This window comes from Sinocyclocheilus rhinocerous, unplaced genomic scaffold (genome assembly GCF_001515625.1).
Source record: "Sinocyclocheilus rhinocerous isolate Xijiao unplaced genomic scaffold, SAMN03320098_v1.1 scaffold853, whole genome shotgun sequence".
NCBI lineage: Eukaryota > Metazoa > Chordata > Actinopteri > Cypriniformes > Cyprinidae > Sinocyclocheilus > Sinocyclocheilus rhinocerous.
In genome coordinates, this window is record NW_015627738.1 from 1,227,355 (window position 1) to 1,248,175 (window position 20,821).

General features: G+C 37.3%; 1 protein-coding gene across 1 annotated transcript; it reads right to left on the reverse strand.

Moving 5' to 3' along the window:
* Window positions 1-2,477: 2,477 nt before the first annotated feature.
* Window positions 2,478-19,032, reverse strand: LOC107734107 (NACHT, LRR and PYD domains-containing protein 3-like). The gene is made up of 6 exons (XM_016545962.1): window positions 18,994-19,032; window positions 7,523-8,352; window positions 6,630-6,800; window positions 4,839-5,000; window positions 3,082-3,128; window positions 2,478-3,004 (listed from the first exon to the last, which is right to left on the reverse strand). The coding sequence occupies exons 1-6, from the start codon at window positions 19,018-19,020 to the stop codon at window positions 2,478-2,480; spliced, it is 1,764 nt and encodes a 587-aa protein (XP_016401448.1). The 5' UTR covers window positions 19,021-19,032.
* Between the last annotated feature and the right edge of the window lie 1,789 nt (window positions 19,033-20,821).

The window sequence follows — 20,821 nt, forward strand, 5'->3', positions numbered from 1 at the left end:
TTAGAAGATGAGCTCTGACTGAAACCTCAGTTACCATAGTAACAGAGCAAATGCTTGATAAGAACTGTTTCCTGTGAGCTAGAAACTACATCTTCCTCCAGGTGGCGCTCAGAGATTCAAAAAGACAAATCTCCTGTTGAGCCGCATTCAAATATCTTTCTAAAAACACTAAATGTTTCCATATTTGAACTATTAGATCTATTACAGCTGTTAGTTAATTAGAAAGGAAATGTCAGTGTGTTCTCAACCGGGTGTCTCAGTTGTTTCCTACAGGAAGTTTGGTATATCTCACACAGAGACACTGAGGAACCCCAGTCAAGCCCAAATTCAGCATAGAGGGGTTCAATGAATGTGCTGTTGAATGTGTGTAAGTGTGTGTGTGTGTGTGTGTGTGTGTGTGTGTACCTGGTATTTATCACGTTATGGGAACCAAATGTCCCCACAAGGATAGTAGAGACGCTGTAGAAGGACAGACGGCTGGATGAACACTCTTTAAGGATCTTTGAGTCTCTGCAGGACATCATCCACTGGTAGTCTGAAAAACAGTCACAGTCTCCTCCAGCAGTGTGTGTGTCTGCAAGGCTGCATCTGTGGTGTGCCACCCCATGAGTGTCCGACAGTACGAAATGAGGCGAGTGGGGTAGAACATCAATAAACTGATCACATCACCTTTTTTCTCTCTTCAAAAACAGTGAGATGAACAGAAACTTCATCCACTTCATAAATCCATTCTGCTATTCTCTAATCTCAGTTCTAAAGCTCATTCAAATTATTCACATACAGATTTTCCAGTGTTGTACAATATGCATTCTGAATGTTATATCTCCTTGTATAACTCGAACGAAACAGAAAAATGCCTTTCTTTTCCTTTTTGATGCTTTAATCTGATATCCTAATACATTTTATAAACATTTAACATGGGTGGAAGTAAATCACACAAATACAAGTCACAGAAAATTATAAACCATCTTCTATTTTAAAAATGTATATTTCTGTCCTCTTCCTCCTATTTTCCACTTCTGACTTGTGAGTTATATTAGTGGTTCTCAAATCTCTCCATGAAGTACCCCCAGCCCTGCACATTTTGTATGTCTCCCTATATCTGACACACCCACTTCAGGTCTTGCAGTCTCCACTAATGAGCGTTGAATCAGGTGTGATAGATGAGGGAGACATACAAAATGTGCAGGGCTGGGGGTACTCCAGGACAGGTTTGAGAACCACTGAGTTATATGATAATGAAAAACAAGGGCTTATACCAGGCCTGGGCAACGTCGGTCCTGGAGGGCCACTGTCCTGCAGAGTTTAGCTCCAACCCTAGTCAAACATACCTGCCTGTAGCTTTTTAGTGATCTTGAAGACACTGATTAGCTTGTTCAGGTTTGTTTGATTAGGGTTGGAGCTAAACTCTGCAGGACAGTGGCCCTCCAGGACCGAAGTTGCCCAGCCCTGGCTTATACTGTAAGTCATCTATTCACAAATATTCAAATGACAACAGTAAAATAATCTGTCTCAGTATTTAATATCTTGAAGTGTGTTATGAACAGTTTCAATACAGAGGTTAAATCATGTTTATATTCACTCAGGGTCAGAGGTCACTGCTTCATCACTACAATTTGGGGTTTCATCATAGATGTGTCACTCTTCATAGACACACAGCTGAGTTCTGGAGATGCTGCTTTATGTGTGTGAACATCATCCTTCTCCTCTCTCATCTCATAGACATTTTACAGGCAGTGCTACAGAAATAGACAACTGAATTGATTAATTTAGACTAATAAGAGAAACAATGACAAAGAAAACTTAATTAAGAATTATTATGCCACACAATGTAAAAACATGTAATAAAATAAACTATACTTTTCTAACAGACTCACAAACACATTCACAATCTGAGCCTTAAAGCTTAGGATGAATAGGCTAATCACTGAAATGCTGTTCAATTCATCTCCCAGTTCAACAGTTTCAGAAAAAGCCCTACATTCAATCTGAATATTAAAGGCTGCGAAAACTAAGACAAAGTTTCTGTAGAAAGACAAATGCTTTTGAAAATACTCTTACATTGCAATAGGATAGAAATATAAGCATTTTACACATGCAGATTCAAATTGATTTACCAATGCATAAGAATGAATCCAGAAATGTGAAAATTGATTTTTAAAAAAGCATATGGCTACGTAGAGCGATGTTGCAATGACTGCGGGTACCTGACATGAAGAGGCCCGAGGTTAGCTACATTAAAAACAGGTGGGAGCGTTCATATTTTGTACACAAAGCTCCGGATCGGGGTGAAGTTAGGAGGGGTTTTTGTCCACAAAATGATAAGAGCACACATACCTTCTTTGTGTGTTTCTTTCTATAAACTAAAATTAAGATCAGAAAAGAGAACAGCTGTGTGAGTCAAAGAGAGATAATGTGAGTGCGTTTCTTTCTCTCAACTCTGTGTCTCACTTGATTCTCACAGGAAGCTGTTAAAACTAACACAGACACACTGACCTATACGGATAAACCCCAAATCCAGCGTAGAGGGGTTCAGTGAATGTGGTGTTGAATGTGTGTAAGTGTGTGAGTGTGTGTGAATAAGAGACGCTGTAGAAGGACAGAGTGCCGGCTGACCAGTCCAGATACACTCCTACTCTGTTAGAGTGACTTGAAGGGACAGGTATGACTTTTCTGTACTTATTGTGTCTCACAATACATTTGTTATCAAAACAATTCAGACTCCAAGACTTTTCATTGTACCCAAGCAAACTGTCAGTACACCATACTTTCCTACTGATTCCTTTATATGACACAGATATATCAGCCCTCTCACTCCATTCAGCCTCCCAGTAACAGCGTCCAGTCAGACTCTCTCGACTCAGAACCTGACACCATTCATCAAATCTCTCTGGATGATCAGGGTACGGCTGCTTCTTTCTCACACGTGTCCCTTTTCTGTTCATCTCAGACAGAGTGAGAAGAGTGTTTGCTGTGTTTAAATCCAGTGTGAGATCACATGCATCTGAACACAAGAAGAGAGATTATAACATCTGTAACACAACAAAACAACAACTATTAAGGGTTGTGTGTGTGTCCTACATTTCTGTGGTCCTTCTGTAATCCTGAATGCTCCTCCATGATCCACACTATAACAAGAAAGGATTATGACAGTTGCCATATTAGAGAATACAGATAGTTGTTCATGCTAATATTTTACATAATCTATTCAGGGTGTCTACAGATATGAACAAGTTAAATTTAAGACTTTTTAAGACATTGTGAAATTTAAGACCAAACCTGTGATGGAAATACACATTATATTACATACGTATATATGTAATATTTAATGTGTTTAATTTAAAAAGAAAACAAAATATCATCACTGTCAACAATGCTATTTATTATTATGATATACAGTGAACATTTCATATCAGCAGACAATATCCCATACAAAATATCCCCACAAAAGCACCGCATCACAGAGAGCTTAACAGTGTGACTGTCACGAATCCGGTCCATGAACTTCCGTCTGCTAGCCATCAGAGGTCACCCTTTCCATTTTCATTTACTCTCGCACTACACACTGTTGCATATCACCCCGGACTACATATCCCATCATTCATTGCACTGATTGCACACAGCACTGATTGCACACAGCTGTTTCATATCACTCACTCACTATATAACACTCACTCAAACAACCATTCTCGGCCGAGTATTGTATGCGCTTATCATTTAGCCATCGCTCACTATTCTGATTTACCAGACTGTTCATTGATAGAGTTTTTCTGCGATGGCATAAATCAACCTCTTAGGTCTAAACTTAGACACGAGGGTCCACGTTCATCACTCGCTCAGTTAATGGATTATGCATTGTTGACTGTTGGATCTTTGTTTACTGTGGGTGTCGCGGAGGAAGAACGCGACACAGTGTCTGTGACTGAAGTGGCGGCTGTACCAGAGCACGCTCACAAAATGGCGGCGACAGCGGAGCCTGATCGCAAAATGGCGGACACAACAGCGCCCCGTTATGTCACAGCTGATCTTCATGAATCAAGTCAAGTTACCGTTGATCATCATGAGTCAAGTCGAGTCACAACTGATCTTCATGAGGAAAGTCTAGTCACAGCTGATTTTTGCATATGGATCCGCAAGTCTCACGTCTTGTCAGCCCCGTTACAGTGACATTGATATCAGAAATACAGTAACTATTATCAGTCGCTGTTTAAACTGAATGTAATAAAATCAGAAGAATCATTCTCATGTTTCGATGCATCACTAGTTATTTTTTATCACTTAAGTTTTAATCAGGCTATTTTTCAGGCTACATGCAGTTTTCAGTTAGTTCAACTGAGTGTAACTTTGCAACACTAATAAAAAATAAATATGAAAGTCATACACCTTTTTATACACCTGAAGATGAGTAAATTAGGACAGAATTGTATTTTTTAGCTGAACTATATCTCTAAACTCAGACTGGTGTCTTTCCTGATGAAGACGCTTGGATATCCTCTCTCTGTCCTCCATCATGTCATGTAGTTCCTGATTCACAGCCTCTATCACTGGATAAGATCCTCAAGCTTTGACATACAGACACACCTTTACATTCACTGATCATTGTGTGTCTATATCCTTTCATTTGTGCAAGTGTTTTAATCAATAACTGATATTATTAAGGCCACAATTAACCCTCTTTTAGTCTGTATGTGAAATGGAGTCACAAAATCTATCAACCGTAACAGTTTTTAGTGATTATACTACATGTGTGAGTATACAGCACACATTTTATAAACTGCAGACAGCGAGGATACTGCACACATTTTAATACACATGATGATTGTTAGCGTTGAACATACTTGAGTTTGTCCAGTCTGTAGTTTGGATCAGAGAGCAGCTTGTCTAATAACTGTCCTGGGTGATTGTAGCTCAGATCCAGCTCTTGCAGGTGTGAGGGGTTTGAACTCAGAGCTGAAGCCAGAAAACAACAGCCTTCCTCTGTCACCATACAGCGAGATAATCTACGAACACACAAACATTCAAGATAACATGCTATGTGACATCACAACTGATCAGGTTCAAGACTACAACATGCACATACATTTAGGCTACATCCATTTCAGTGACCTGGAATTGATTTGGCAATGTTTTGTTTGTATCATGGTTATGGGGGAAAAACAGATTCTGATTTAAATTTTTTTCTTAAAGTCAAGTCAAGTCAAGTCACCTTTATTTATATAGCGCTTTTAACAATACAGATTGTGAAAGTGATTGTGACATGTGGCCAAGTATGGTAACCCATACTCAGAATTAGTGCTCTGTGTGAGTCCTAAGTGCACACACACAGTAGTGAACACACACATCATGAACACACACCCAGAGCAGTGGGCAGCCATTTTTGCTGCGCACCCGGGGAGCAGTTGGGGGTTCAGTGCCTTGCTCAAGGGCACCTCAGTTGTGGTATTGAAGGTGGGAGAGAGCGTTCATTCACTCCCCCCACCCACAATCCCTGCCAGTACCGAGACTCGAACCCGCAACCTTTGGGTTCTAACCATTAGGCCACGACTTCCCCTGGCCTAATGGCTAGCATTAGGGAGTTAACGTAGAACTCACACACAAGAGTGTTCAGATTCCTGTAAATCTGCTTTTTGATTTATTTGATTTATTTATTCAGTCTGTCACTTTTTATCCACACATCACTGATTACATGTTCAGTTCAGCTGGATTAACTCCAAATGAAAAATGAAAAATGAAAAAAATAATAAAATAAAAAATAAAAATAACAGACTGGAGCAAATACAAATACAATCTTCAGACACACTGATTGCAAACACTCAGGAGATCAGGACCAGAGAAGAGGACGTTTTTAATTTTATTACTAAGTGAACATTTAGTGTTTCACTGATTTTCAAAAATATGAAAAATGAAAAAAATAATAAAATAAAAAATAAAAATAACAGACTGGAGCAAATACAAATACAATCTTCAGACACACTGATTGCAAACACTCAGGAGATCAGGACCAGAGAAGAGGACGTTTTTAATTTTATTACTAAGTGAACATTTATCTGCTTTTCTTACCTCAGTATGTTGAGTTGACAGTCTGAACTCTTCAGTCCATCAGAGAGCAGCTTCACTCCTGAATCCTGCAGATCATTGTGACTCAGGTCCAGCTCTCTCAGTGATTTTGATGATTGAAGAAATGAAGACAAACCTTTACAGCACTGACCAGTGAGTTTACAGCTTGTCAATCTAAACAGATCAGAGTACAAATACTGTACAAACTTGTGATAAGTGTAAAAAAAATTGACGTGGTATGAAAGTAGACCCTGTTGTTGGTTCTGATGGCATCCATCCTTATTAAAAGAAGGCCCTCACCTTGGCTTTCCCCAAAATAATACTATGTATTACATTCTTTATAATATTCAACAGTGAACAAAAAAATGACAGGCAAAAGCAAGACAATGACAAATTATTTGTATTTATAATTTATCTACAGGAGTTGTGTTACACTATGGCATTAATATATATTCACTTCATCAGGGCATTTGCCAAAAATTGTAAAACTGGTGAACCAAACAGTATAAATGGGTATTCTGCTGCACTACTTCACTTCAAAAACTATTCAATTTGAAAAAGAAATCCCAAACCTCAGTATGTTGAGTTGACAGTTTGAGCTCTTCAGTCCATCAGAGAGCAGCTTCACTCCTGAATCCTGCAGGTCATTGTTACTCAGGTCCAGCTCTCTCAGTGAGTTTGATGATTGTAGAGATGAAGACAAACTTTTACAACACTGACCAGTGAGATTACAGTCAGCAAGTCTATGACACACAATGAAATATAGTTTAATAAAGAAGAGAGAAAATTAAGGGGGGGTAATAATGTAAAGGCTTTTTTGTGCTTCTGACCTGTAATTTGATTTACTTTATTGGGCTGTTGCTGTTGTTTTTCTGCCTAATTACATGGTTACAAATTAACATTATTAGATTAGCATTTCATGTTAAAAGGGTCATATAATGACCAATTAGGGGGGTGCATGATTATTTAAATATTCAAATATTCAATCTGAAATAATTTTCTGATGTAAATGTAATGAATGCATGTGAAATCCTTAACACCGAAACTGACACTCACAGTTATAACATTCATTGGATGGCGTGTAGACACAAGTTAATTGCATTTGCCTGCAGTTGTTGATGGAACCATAAATTCCACCAGATAAGGATCTGATTTATTGGTGGGCAGTAAATAAAAAGTGCTTTAACAAACTTGATTGTTTAATTTTTATTAACTTAAATATTCAATTACAATATTGTTGAAAAATGCCCATACCTATGACAAATCAAATTTTCCTTGAGCTTTTGAACTAAAAGAGTTTGATGTACTATGAAACAAACTGTGACTTACAGAACTCAGACTTAACCTGTTCAAAAAGGCTGCAAAATAAGCTTTATCTGATATTGTTGGTATTGTGAAGGATGCAATTCATAATGATGAATATATTAACATGTGACCGCACACAGACACATCAATTAATACTCACAGAGCTTTTCTGCAGTTCAGCACAGCTGGTATCAGTCTCCTTCTACCCTCATCTGATGTGTTGTATTTCTTCAGATCAAACTCATCCAGCACCTCCTCTGATATCTGAATCATGTAGGCTATCGTTGAGCAGTGAGACGGGGAGAGTTGATTCACTGAGCGATTCTCTGATTTCACAAACTCCTGAAGCTCTCTATACAGAGTCTGATGCTTCATTTCCAGCAGACAGAGGAACAGATTATTGCATCTGTCAGCTGAGAGACATTCATTACCCTTGATTTTGTCTTTAATAATGTACTGTGTGATTTTCTTGATGGTTTCTGAGCTGTTCACTGTGTGAGTCAGTAGATCCTGTAAGAGTCTCTGGTTGGACTCCAGTGAGACACCAAACAGGAACCGCAAGAAAAGATCCAAGTGTCCATTTTTGCTATGCAATGATTTATTAACTGCTGCTTTTAGTATCTCATGCAGAAGACCGCATTCCCAGATGTTCCAGTTACATCCATCCAGGAACAACTGCAGTGATTCCCGATTTTTGACAACATTTGAGTAAAACACAAAAAATGCAGCTAGAAACTGTTGAAAGCTCAGATGTATGAAGCTGTAAACTTTCCTCTGATGAATCACAGATTCCTCTTTAAAGATTCCAGAATACACTGAGGCATCAGTGACGTCTATGCCGCTCTCAATCAGGTCCTCCTCATAGAACATCACATTGTCCTTCATCAGCTGACTGAAAGCCAATTCAGCAAGTTTCACAATCACTTCTCTGTTGGACTTCAGGAGTTTCTCTGGATTTCTCTCATCATACTTCTGATTCCTCATGTTGATCTGAGTCAGCAGGACCTCATGTTCTTCATTCACCCCTTCACACTCTCCCTCTATGATGTAGAGCTGTGTGTAGATCCAGTTCAGGAGGGTTTGAGTCTCTTCTACTGTGATTCCCTCAAATAATCTCTCATACTTGTTCTTCATGCTGGTTTTATGTTGATCTTTCACTCTCTGTACAACATTCTGATGAAGACTCATTCACATCACAAACTTTCTCAATGTCTGAAAACATCAGTGTAATTCTGCTTTCATCCAGACCATCAAAGATGAACACAACTTTAATCTCTTCATAAACCTTTGAGTCCAGATCTTTGAGTTCAGGATGAAAGTCCAGCAGAAGTCTGTGAAGACTGTACTGGTGATCTTTAATCAAGTTCAGCTCTCGAAATGGAAGCACAAACATGAAATCTACATCCTGATTGGCTTTTCCCTCGGTCCAGTCCAGAACTACAACATCATCTACTGATTGGTGAGAATTGTGCTGTAAGTCTGCATTTTCCTTCAGCAGTTTGTGTGTCTGCAGAGCTTCTATGTTTTGCCACCCCAGAAAGTTCCGACAGTAGGAGACAAAGCATGTCAGATAGAACATCACTGATCTGATCACATCATCACTCTTCACTCTGTAGAAACAGTGAGATGAACAGAAAACTGCATTCAGATGTTCCAGCACATCAAACTCAGCGCTCTAGTTTGAAATGACACCACATTCACACAGAAGTGCCCGTTCAGATAGCGTCCCACTAGTTGTCTAGAAACAGAAAATTAATATTTCTTTGCACAGACTCCTTTAGATTCTTCAATAACTCTTTACATTAAGCAAAATTCAACTGAAAATCCTGGCTAGTGGGAAATCTGCAGACTTTATATTTTGTATGAAACATGTCTGTAGTCAACATCCCTGTTTATCATGTTCCATCCCATTTATACTCACTCAGAGTCTGAGGTCACTGCTCCATCATTGAGATCAGGGGGGTTTTCTATGGACTCGTCACTCTTCACAGACACACAGCTGGGTTCTGGAGATGCTGCTTCATGTGTGTGAACATCCTCCTCCTCCTCTCTTTTCTCACAGATATTCATTTTACAGGCAGTGCTTTTTAAATGGACAATATATAGAACTGAATTGACTGAAGAAATTCTTCTACTCTGATTTGAATTTCTGACAAATCACTGATCACATTCAGGTAAATTATTATATATATACAGGTGCATCTCAATAAATTAGAATGCCGTGGAAAAGTTAATTTATTTCAGTAATTCAACTATTAAAAAACACATTTTCACGTTAAGCTTCTTTCAATTTATTTGACTCCAGAAGGCAGATAATTTTTTTAATCAGTTTTCTCTCCCGATGATGTGTATGATGTACATATTTTCACAGGACAGTTAAGCTTCTTTCAGTTATTTTTTTTGTGTGACTCCCAAAGGCAGATTACATTTGTATCAGTTTTCTCTCCTGATGTAGTTCAAGTGCTTTCTTTAAAAAAAAATGTGGTCAGTCTGCTGAAACCATTTCTCTTGCATTATAAATTTGACTGAACCAGATTCTGTTTTCTCAAGAAATAGGGGAGCAGGAAAACAATGTTGTTTATTTTCCAACAATATACAGGTAAACCAGATTTCTTCGTTTCTGCGTATGTCACACATACAATGACAGAAATTATAGTTCAGGAATCAGGATCACACAAACATTCCTCTACAAACTACATCTAACAATCTCACTTTATTTCTCATGATTGCACCTTTATATCTCACCATTGTTGTTTTATGCATTTGAGACCATATAACATATACAGTAACTGTTGATGTGAGCAGCACAGATTCCTTCTTTTGGTGTGTTCGGCTTTCCATATTTCCATAGTTTAATGGTATTTTAGGATATAGAGATCTTTGTACAAATATTAGATCTTAAGGTTGTGGTGTATCTAAATTCTTCATTTCACAAAATGCAGTCTGTCTGCAGAAATAGGTTTACTTGTGTCATAAACTGGCTGAATTTTGGCTGTTTCATAAGAAAGAGGTGAGCAGACTGGATTCATGAAAATATTCTTAAAGGGGTCATAGGATGCCCATTTTCCACAAGCTGATATGATTCTTTAGGGTCTTAATGAAAAGTCTGTAACATAGTTTGATTAAAATTTCTCAATGGTTGTGTAAAAAACACCTTTTTTACCCTGTCAAAAACAGCTCTTTTCAGATCAAGCCGTTTTGTAGCATTTTCCTTTAAATGTTAATGAGCTCTGCTGACCCCGCCCATCTGAGATCGGCTCGATTTGAGAAAGGGGTAAAGATTTTAGTAGATTAACAAAAACCACTGGGTGGGTTTTTATCATTTTAGGGTGGTTGTGTACACACACTGCCAACACACATTTCAGTTCAAACAACTTGTAAAAGTGCATGTAGCATCCTATGACCCCTTTAAGAAAGCAGATAAATAAATCAATTAAAAATGAATAAAAAACAAAAGCAGAGACTTGATGTTAACCGTCAACAGGTAGGAAGAACACACACAATTACTCACCTGAACATAATAATTATATTCATCTCTTCACTCTTACAAAAATATTTTGGTCACACTTTATTTTATGGTCCAATTCTCACTATTAACAAACCATTAACTATGATATTTGCTTCAATAAACTCTAATTTGCTGCTTATTAATAGTAAGGTATTTGTTAAGTTTAGGTATTGGGCAGGATTAGGGATGAAGAATATGGTCATGCAGAATATGTGCTTTATAAGTAGGCTACTAATAAACAGCCAATATGTTAATAATAGGCATGCTAATATGCAACTAGTTAATAGTGAGAATTGGTCCCTATACTAAAATGTAACCAATATTTTAGCAAAATATAGCCTATATTTTAGTCTGAATTATTGTGCTCATGTTCCTTTATGCTTCATCTGTTTGACGTGCATCCAAGCACCAGGGCTCCTTCAGTGAAGTCTTTGAAGTTTAATGACTCGCTTGCAAAATGAAAACACTCTTGTGACTTTCTAACATTTACAGCAAAGGATCCCTGCTGTAAAATGTAAGTTATGTGCTGAAACGCACATGTATCTGTCAAAGCATCTGACAGGGAAGCCGTACGTCTTCCCAAGTAACACGTACAGTGACCTTTGTCATAAGGACAATACTACTTTATTCAAAATATTTATTTTAAAACTTTCTTAATTAAAATAAAATGCAAAATACAATTTCGTGACCAGTAAGAAATATTTATGGCTAAGACATTTTCTCAACTAACTCGCCATGACACAATTTTCGCCCCAACTGGCTTCTTATAATTTACAATGTTGAGATATACAAGATACGGTATATGCTCACAAATACATGAAACAACAATGGTGAGATATAAAGGTGCAATCATGAGAAATAAAGTGAGATTGTTAGATGTAGTTTGTAGAGGAATGTTTGTGTGATCCTGATTCCTGAACTATAATTTCTGTCATTGTATGTGTGACATATGCAGAAAGGAAGAAAACTGGTTTACCTGTATATTGTTGGTAAATAAACAACATTGTTTTCCTGCTCCCCTATTTCTTGAGAAAACAGAAACTGGTTCAGTCGAGTTCAAAACGCAAATGAAATGGTTTCAGCAGACCGACCACATTTTCCCTGAGAGGTCAAGTAAATATCTACAGCGGATCTAAAATATTCATAATTAATTATAACTAGTTATGATTAATTATTCATATTTCCCATGAGCTGATTCGTTACAACTACATCAGGAGAGAAAACTGATGTAATCTGCCTTTTGGAGTCACAAAAAAATTACTGAAAGAAGCTTAATTATCCTGTGAAAATATGTTTTATATTCTAGGACTAAATATAATAAAACACATTATATAAAAACACAAAAAAGAATTGTATTGGGTTTTTATTCCATAGTGTAAGTAATGTTTATTCATTTAATACAATTACAATGAAGTAATTGTGTCACTATACAATTAACAGTGAATGTGTGCATGTTTTAAAATAAACATATTTGCAAATACTTCAAATTGATTAATTTACACACACAAAAAAGTTATTTTGCTGTTTGGCATTATACAATTAAGTCCATTAAAATTCTTTAAATAAAAAGGACAATTACATATTGTAAAATGTAATTACATATTACATAGTTAAAGACCATGTGCCCCCCATGGTCTTTAACTATGTAATATGTAATTTGTATATATTTGTGCTCCGTGACTATATATGCCTCTGGTTGTAATGCTTAATATTTGAAACACCAAAATAAATTTAACATTTTGATGCAAACTCATCAGGTGACAAGGCAACAAAGGATGTGACTATACACCTCTGGCTGTAATGCTTAATCATTTTACAAATAAGTTACAAATAAAGAAAATAGCAGTTAAGTTTCATTTTCTTAAAAATGTTTTGTAAATCCAACCCCTGATACTTGAATATAATTTTATAACAGCTGATATTCTGACATGTTGATTTCCTTTTCTGAGAAATCACTGATCACATTCCCGGAATCCGATATAACACATTTTTACAGGATAGTTCAGTTTCCATTTTATTTGTGTTTTATCAGCAGGAATTTGGTATGGAAAAGCAATCAAGAGAAGAAAAAAAATAACTACAGAGAATAAAGCATCCCAAGTACTGACTTTTACAGTTCAATAATGATGCATGAGAATGATCTCAAATATGTGTCACTTCAAACCTACCTCTGTCTCAACAATAAAGACCATCAAACACAAACTTCATCCAGTTCATAAATCCTGTCTCTTCAAACAGCTGTTCTCCTCTGAGGATATTCACGTTCTTCCTTTCATAAAATTGAGTCTGATTACGTAGTTTTACTTGTGTGATAAACTAGCTGAACCGGTTTCCATTTTCATAAGAAAATCATTTTCTTTTTCTGCATGTCCGTGTCTAACTCAGGCTTGTGACGTCATGATATGCTTGACTATGAAACTATTAAAATATTTAAGTTAAAGCATATTGTCATGCTTCGGCTACTGTGGTGGAACGAGGAGACACTGGAGTAACTCAAAACGCAGTCTTTAATCTTCAACTTCGGGTAACACAGAGCAGGCAGACACACACGTAGCACTAGGATGAACAACCAACTCAGAAAAGGAAACTCTTTAAATACACTACTTGATGAGGGGATGATGAGAAACACCTGGGATCAATAAACATAATGGGAACAGGAAACAGGAAGGACCAAATAAGGGCATAATGATACAAGAGGGAAAACAAGGAACACATGGAAAGGAAAACAACAAAACGGGAACACAAGTCTGACACATATACTGTTATTATAACTGTTAGTGTGTCAACAATGTCCTGTCTAACTGCCGAATACACAAGCACACACTTACACGCAATATTTTTTCCTCCTTCAAATTAAATATGCAACTTTTTAGTACTTTCGTGTAAGTGTTAGTGTTTTGAAAGGAATATGTCTTTACCTGCAGTATAGAGGCGGTCAAAAGTGTAACCGGCCCTACTCGAACCGAGTCTAGCAGTAGTCGCTAGTGCACCTCTTGAGGCTAGAGAAGTGAGGTTTACCTGCTCTCAGTAGCTGTCTTCTGTTACACAAGCAGCACATGCAGGTGTTGAACTTGATAAGGACCGTCCTCATCGCTGTCAGATGCATTTGCAGGCTTGGTGGATTGTAGGGAAATATTCACTTCATCTAGTGCACCTTTGACCCAGTTCACACAGCGTCAGAATACAGTGTCAAGTCGTGTTTTAGAGTGATAAATACTGTTATGTTCACACACAGTTTGGTTACTAACAAAAGTAGCAGTCTGATTTCATATTTTAAAACGACGGGGAAGGGATACATTTGGTTCCCTTTGTTTTGTCGTGCCCGTGACATAGTAATCTTGGAAAGCGTCATAGTATGTCAAGGCCACAACATATGTGACCCTGGACCATAAAACCAGTCTTAAGTCGCTGGGGTATATTTGTAGCAATAGCCAAAAATACATTGTATGGGTCAAAATGATAGATTTTTCTTTTATGCCAAAAATCATTAGGATATTAAGTAAAGATCATGTTCCATGAAGATATTTTGTAAATTTCCTACTGTAAATATATTAAAACTTAATTTTTGATTAGTAATATACATTGCTAAGTGTGTTGTGGCTGGGTTGTTATAGGTCTGCGTGACTCTCGATGTCTTAGGCCTAATTGAACGGAGGAATTATGGTATTCTTCTGTAGCCTGACGACGAGTAACTTTAACCGTTGTTCATGTGAACTCAGACAGCCTGATGCTTTGTTTATAGACTATTTGTGGGTGGCTGTTTGTTGTTTCACCTATCAATTCGTGTCGATAAAGTATAATAGGGTAAATCCTGTATAGGGATTTATCCTATATAGCGCTTGCATAAAGCAAGTAGTGCATACACTTGTAGCTGTTATGTATCTTTGTAAGTCATTGTAAGCCTTCATTCACGTGCAAGCGCACGAACCCCCCCCCCTTAAAAAAAACAAAAAACAAGTGGGCTCCCCCAAAGTCCACGGTATAGTTCGAACACTGAACATGATAATATGCTATAGCCACAAGATCATTTTGTCGAGTTAACTACATCCTTATGTGGCAGCCATGCAATCTTAAGTTATGGCCGTGTATTATTGACTGTGTAAAACACCTGCACAGGTGAACCAGTTTTGTTCATTTCTGAATATATCCACATCTACTCCAAATACAAACACAAAAACGTGTTTAGAGTAATGCTCTAATTTTTATCTGTCCTAAGATGACAACATGAAATACAGAATATCTGCTATTTACAAAAAATGTCAACAACCTCTGATAAGGAAATTTATATGAATTGACAGAGAATGAAATAAGCTAATGGCAATGTTTGTCGGAAATTGTATTTTGTTCCTCTAAAGTCTGAAAGGATCATTTATTTAGCAGTAAGTTTATCTTTGTCAGTGTACTTTCGGAAGCTTGCTAAATGTCTCCCTTTAATCTCCCCTCACTTTCTCTGCTGTCAGTTGATGGTGGACAAACAGCACGATTGTGATATTGCTTTCATACAACAGTTCAATAAACAAGAAATTAATACTGAGAAACGTCTCAGGTTACTTATGTAACCATGGTTCCCTGAGTAGGGAACGAGACACTGCGTTCTCTAGGGGTCGCTATGGGGAACGCCTCGTCGTGACCCGTGTCTGAAGCATACATTGAAAAAACACCAACTTGTTGGCCGGCGACAGCCATGACGTCACTACCGGTGCGACTATAGTATAAATAGGCGCCGGGAGCACACATCATTCACTTCTTCGTCTGAAGCTTGCGTCCGCAGCATTAAAATATACATGACAGTCAGTTGGTACTGCATTATAATATTGAAGGTTAAAACGGACTGATTTGTGCTGTACAACGGCTTAAATTGCACTTAATGAAGTTTTTATAATAATTAAGTTACAATTACTTCAGTTAGTTTTTTTAAATATACACATTTCAGGGCTCGCAAATTTTCAAAATCCCTGGTAGCCCTTCGGGCAGGCATTCTTCAGGTTTTGGTAGCCCAAAATGAATTTAACTATCCCAAATAAAAAAAGACATCGGCTGAACTTTACTGGGGACAAATCAGCATGATCAGCAAAAACTAGTAGCATATAGGGATGTAACAATTCACTAAACTTACGATGCGATAAAATTCACGATACAGACGATGTGATATGATTCACGATACTGATTTCACAATACAATTTTCTCACAATTTCTTTTTTAACAAAATGAGATTTAAGACAGATTTTTAAAAAGGTGTCCTTTTGTTATTTCTCAGACCAAAAGGCTGCACATTACTTTGTGAAATTGAAACTGTCAAACAATATACTAAATTGACATTTTAAAACAAATCCCAAATCATATAAATAAATAATACAAATAAAAGCAATGTCTCCATGCAAGTAAACTAAGGTTTTGCCTGTGTATTTTCTGAGATAATTGTACATGTATGTGTCCGTTCAAGCGAAAGAGGAATCAATTCTTTGTTCGTGCTCTGCCTGAAATGCCGCTCTGTATGTGCGCACTTTGAGTGTGTGCGCGCGAGCACCGAACTGAATTCTTCATGCGCATGAATGGTTTAAAACGCCTGAATGTTTAAATTGGCAAGACTTAGAAACACGTGTAAATGATAAACTATGATCCGTTTCACCCCTACAAGCCAGTGAACAACGCGAATCAAGGAAGGGATTATATATCACTACAGGGCAGTGATACATTTTGGTAGCCCGACTGGAAAACACAATAGCCCCGGGACGTCGGGCTAGCGATTTTGCGAGCCCTGCATTTAAATAGTGGCTGTCATAAAAACTTGGATGGATTTATTCAAACATAAATAAAGCATTAAAGAACGGTAAAAATTTAAATTAATGTTATATGGTGCATATATTTAGCAAAATGCTCCTCTCTACAGTTTATTTTTCTGGCTGGCTATCGAGTTTATGGTCACCAAATATGCTTTCTGAGGTAGTCTTTGTGCGGCTGAAACACTGATTGAGCGATTACATGAGACAGGATTGTTGTACTCGTTCTTTTAACTTACCTTTGGATGTTTAGTCATGTTTATTTTGTGCTGAAACTGGTATTAATGTGGAGGAGATTATCAGTTCACGTGCACTTCGCGCTGCGCGTCTGTTGAACTGAGGCGCTACAGCGATCTGTCACTTCACATTAAACAGTGCCAAAACGGCATTTATTGTTTGAATACTGCAATACAATGGACATAAATTGAAATCTGAGACTTTGTTTCATATTTAAAGTACCAACGCACAATACTTATTGCGATTTATTGGATGGGAAGTGCGCTTCAATGTTTCATCCATTAACTGAAAACAGGCTAGACTAATCGATTCTTGGGATTTAAGAATCTATATCGTTTCGTAAAAATGAGAATCGATTAAAATCGAGATATTGATATTTTTTACCCAGCCCTAGTTCCCACTACACCTTTTTTGTGCCTCACAGTACTATATCAGCTGAAGTATTATTGTGTAGCTGTGTTGTTTTTTGCGAGAACTGTTCTGATGTATTCATTATTTACAGTTTAAAAAATATATTATTATTATTGCATGGAACATTAAAATATAATTAATTAAATGTTTTTTAAAAAATTAAAAAATTACATGGATTTTAATGTATCTTTTCATCTTTTTATCTAGTCTCACAGAAAACAAGAGATTTTCTTTAGCCATAAGTTACGTCGCATTATTTCTTCAGTAATGAATCTGAGCAATAAAAATGAACCAAACCTCTCCAAAGTTCATCAGAATCATCACAGGAGATGCTTGTGGTGGCTTTCAAACTATTATGTTCCATTTGCACTATTTTTAATTATTGGCTTATGTACAGATGAGTCAGATGGATGTTGTTGGCCCTTAAAGGGGTCATATGATGCGATTTCAAGTTTTCCTTTCTCTTTGGAGTGTTACAAGCTGATTGTGCATAGATAAGATCCCTGAAGTTGCAAAGACTAAAGTCTCAAAACCAAAGAGATATTCTTTATCAAAGTTAAGACTCTGCCACGCCCCCCTAAAACGGCTCGTTCTAACACACCCCACATATCTACTTTTATTTTGTGTGCGGCAGTCGTCCGCGAGGGGCTGCCGCTTTACTTTCGTTTTGTGTGTTTATTTTATTAAAGTTTTCTTTAAATGTTCGCCGGTTCCCGCCTCCTTCTTCCCGATCTACAAACTGTGTTACAACTGGCCTGTATGTTTATGATGAATAATAAAAAATGTTTTAATTGTACATATAATTATTAAATTATTAAATAATACATCCATTAATTCTACACCAACAACAACATCCCATTGGGAACCTTTTGTTCTTCCCCCATATTCCCCTATGTAACTAACAATAAAACTAAAAAGTGTTAAAAGTCCAAAAGTTGAGCAGTACCTGACACACGGTCATGGACATTCTTACCAAGTTCTTTAATCATTTCAATCTGACCTTTACAGTCTGATAAAGGTGGACCTCAACAGAAGGAACAATTGATGAACAGCTTGATTAAACTTGACCAAAATTCAGGACATGCCTCATTAACTCCTTCTGAGTCTGACAGGTTATGTTGTTTGGAGTGAGATGGGAGGGACTAAACACTTCATTAAAATTAAAACAGTATTTTTTAATCATGTCATGATCTGATTTTTTTTTTTTTTTTTCATGATCTGATGGAGGAATTACAATGTTACTGTGTCTCAATAAAAGACACATTCAGTTTCACCTCCAATCTCATAAATTAATACTCACAGAGCTTTTCTGCAGTTCACCACAGCTGGTATCAGTCTCCTTCTACCCTCATCTGTGTTGTATTTCTTCAGATCAAACTCATCCAGCACCTCCTCTGATATCTTAAGTATATAGGCTATTGTTGAGCAGTGAGACGGAGAGAGTTTATTCACTGAGTGATTCTCTGATTTCACAAACTCCTGAATCTCTCTGTACAGAGTCTGCATACAGAAACCACTTCAGTGATTCCTCATTCTTGACTACATGCGAGTAAAACACAAAGGAAGCAGCTAGAAAGCCCTGAAAGCTCAGATGTATGAAGTAGTAGACTTTCCTCTGATGAATCACAGATTCCTCCTTAAAGATCTCAGTGTATCTCAAAGGATCTCATCATACTTCTGATTCCTCGTGTTGATCTGAGTCAGCAGGAAGTGGATGTACATTTCAGTCAGAGTTTGAGGGATTTCTGTACTGTGATGTTTCAGGAGGTTTTGAAGCACAGAGGCTGAGATCCAGCAGAAGACGGGAATGTGACACATGATATGGAGGCTTCTTGATCTTCTAATGTGTGAGATGATTCTGCTGGCTTGATGCTCGTCACTGATTCTCTTCCTGAAATACTCCTCCTTCTGAGGCTCATTAAATCCCTGAATTTCTGCCACACGCTTGATGTATTTTGAGGGGATCTGATTGGCTGCTGCTGGTCTGGAGGTGATCCAGATGAGAGCAGAGGGAAGCGCTTGTTTTTCATGCTGGTTTTGTGTCTGTCTTTGACTCTCTGTCTGATCAGGGTCTGACAGTCGAATTCAGTGCAGGTCAGACGGGGTGTCACTGATGTGATCACATCATCTCTCCTTACACTGCAAAAACAGTGAGATGAACAGAAACACTGTGAAAAAAACATTAAAATTAGGGGTGGGAATCACCAGAGGCCCCACGATACGATATTATCCGGTCTAGTCTAGTCCACCTTAATTAAATGTAAACAGGTGTGCACTGCTGTGCTACTACAGGTATTTTGAACAATGCAACATGAACTTGTACAAAAAAGTTGTGCAGACCCTTCAGCAATTTGGGCATTTGAAAGTAAATTACAGTTAAATTTAAAATAAATAAAACATAGACTTACATTAAAATAAAAATGTTACATTTAAATTAAACATAACGTACTCTTAAAGTAAACAATTTGCTACAACAGGTATACTATGCACTGCTGTGCTTTTAAAATATTTTACTTTCATTTATTCCATGGTCTATTGGAATTCTTGATTCTGATTTTTTTCTAACCCATGTTTTACTAAAGGCTGGAATACACTACACTTCACAAAGGAAAAACTGGGCATCATACACTAAACAACAGTATGTGTTCTAAAATCGGCTGAAAATATGACGAGGACCTCTTGGAAAATATCGAACATGTTTGATATCCTCCGACAGGATAGAATCAAAGTCTGAAGCTAGAAAATTTGGTAACGCTTTAGATTACAAAATTTTGTATTTGTTTCAATCTAAATGCTGGGTTGAGACTGTTGGGTTAGGAAGCTGGCTTGATTTGACCCAATTTGGGTTGATATCAGTAATAACCCGACGTTGCTGGGTTATGAATGTGGAGGAAGTGAATGAGATTGAGAGCATGCAGCAAGTCACGTGTGTTCAAACGTGAACGGCTCTGTCACTGTGTGCGACGAAATCCGTGTCTGCGGTGCTTAAGACGGGAACATGTGTGGAAAATAGGAGAAAACTAATCGAAGCGCAGACAAGGGACAACTTTGAAACTGTCTGGAGTGTGTTACTTTAAAACTGCAGCAGTGAATGTGGGGAGCGCGAACTGGAAACAGCTGGAATGGCGCATGAGACGAGTCTATCCGTGTAGTGGTGTTGAGAAGTTGCTGGTGTGAAGTTGCTGAAATCGACGAATAAGCTTTCATAAGGTAAGTAGACTCGTGAATTATAAATCATAGCAGAAACTCATTAACTCATTTCACTAGATGTCTAGTTTTGTTGTTCAGTAATCTCCTTCATGTCCATCCTTTAATAATAGAATGTGTACCCCATGGTTAAAAAATACCTATAATAAAATACCAATATAAAATGATAAAAAGTATATATCGTCTTTCTAAATCATTCCTAAACATAAGATTGTTGTTTAGGCCATACATAGGCTACCACGTAATATTAGAATAAGCACCTCTTAGTTTAAAAATACTTACAGTATAAATGATTTGTCATTTTACAGGTTGTTAC

What these genes read in the sequence shown, in the direction of transcription:
- LOC107734107 (XM_016545962.1), bottom strand. Translation starts at nt 19,020, where the DNA reads ATGTACATCCACTTCCTGCTGACTCAG. An exon ending in TACAGACTGGACAAACTCAA is followed by an intron (nt 3,129 to 4,838) that starts GTATGTTCAACG and finishes TTCTTGTTATAG; the next exon opens with TGTGGATCATGGAGGAGCAT. An exon ending in TACAGAAGGACCACAGAAAT is followed by an intron (nt 3,005 to 3,081) that starts GTAGGACACACA and finishes TCTTGTGTTCAG; the next exon opens with ATGCATGTGATCTCACACTG.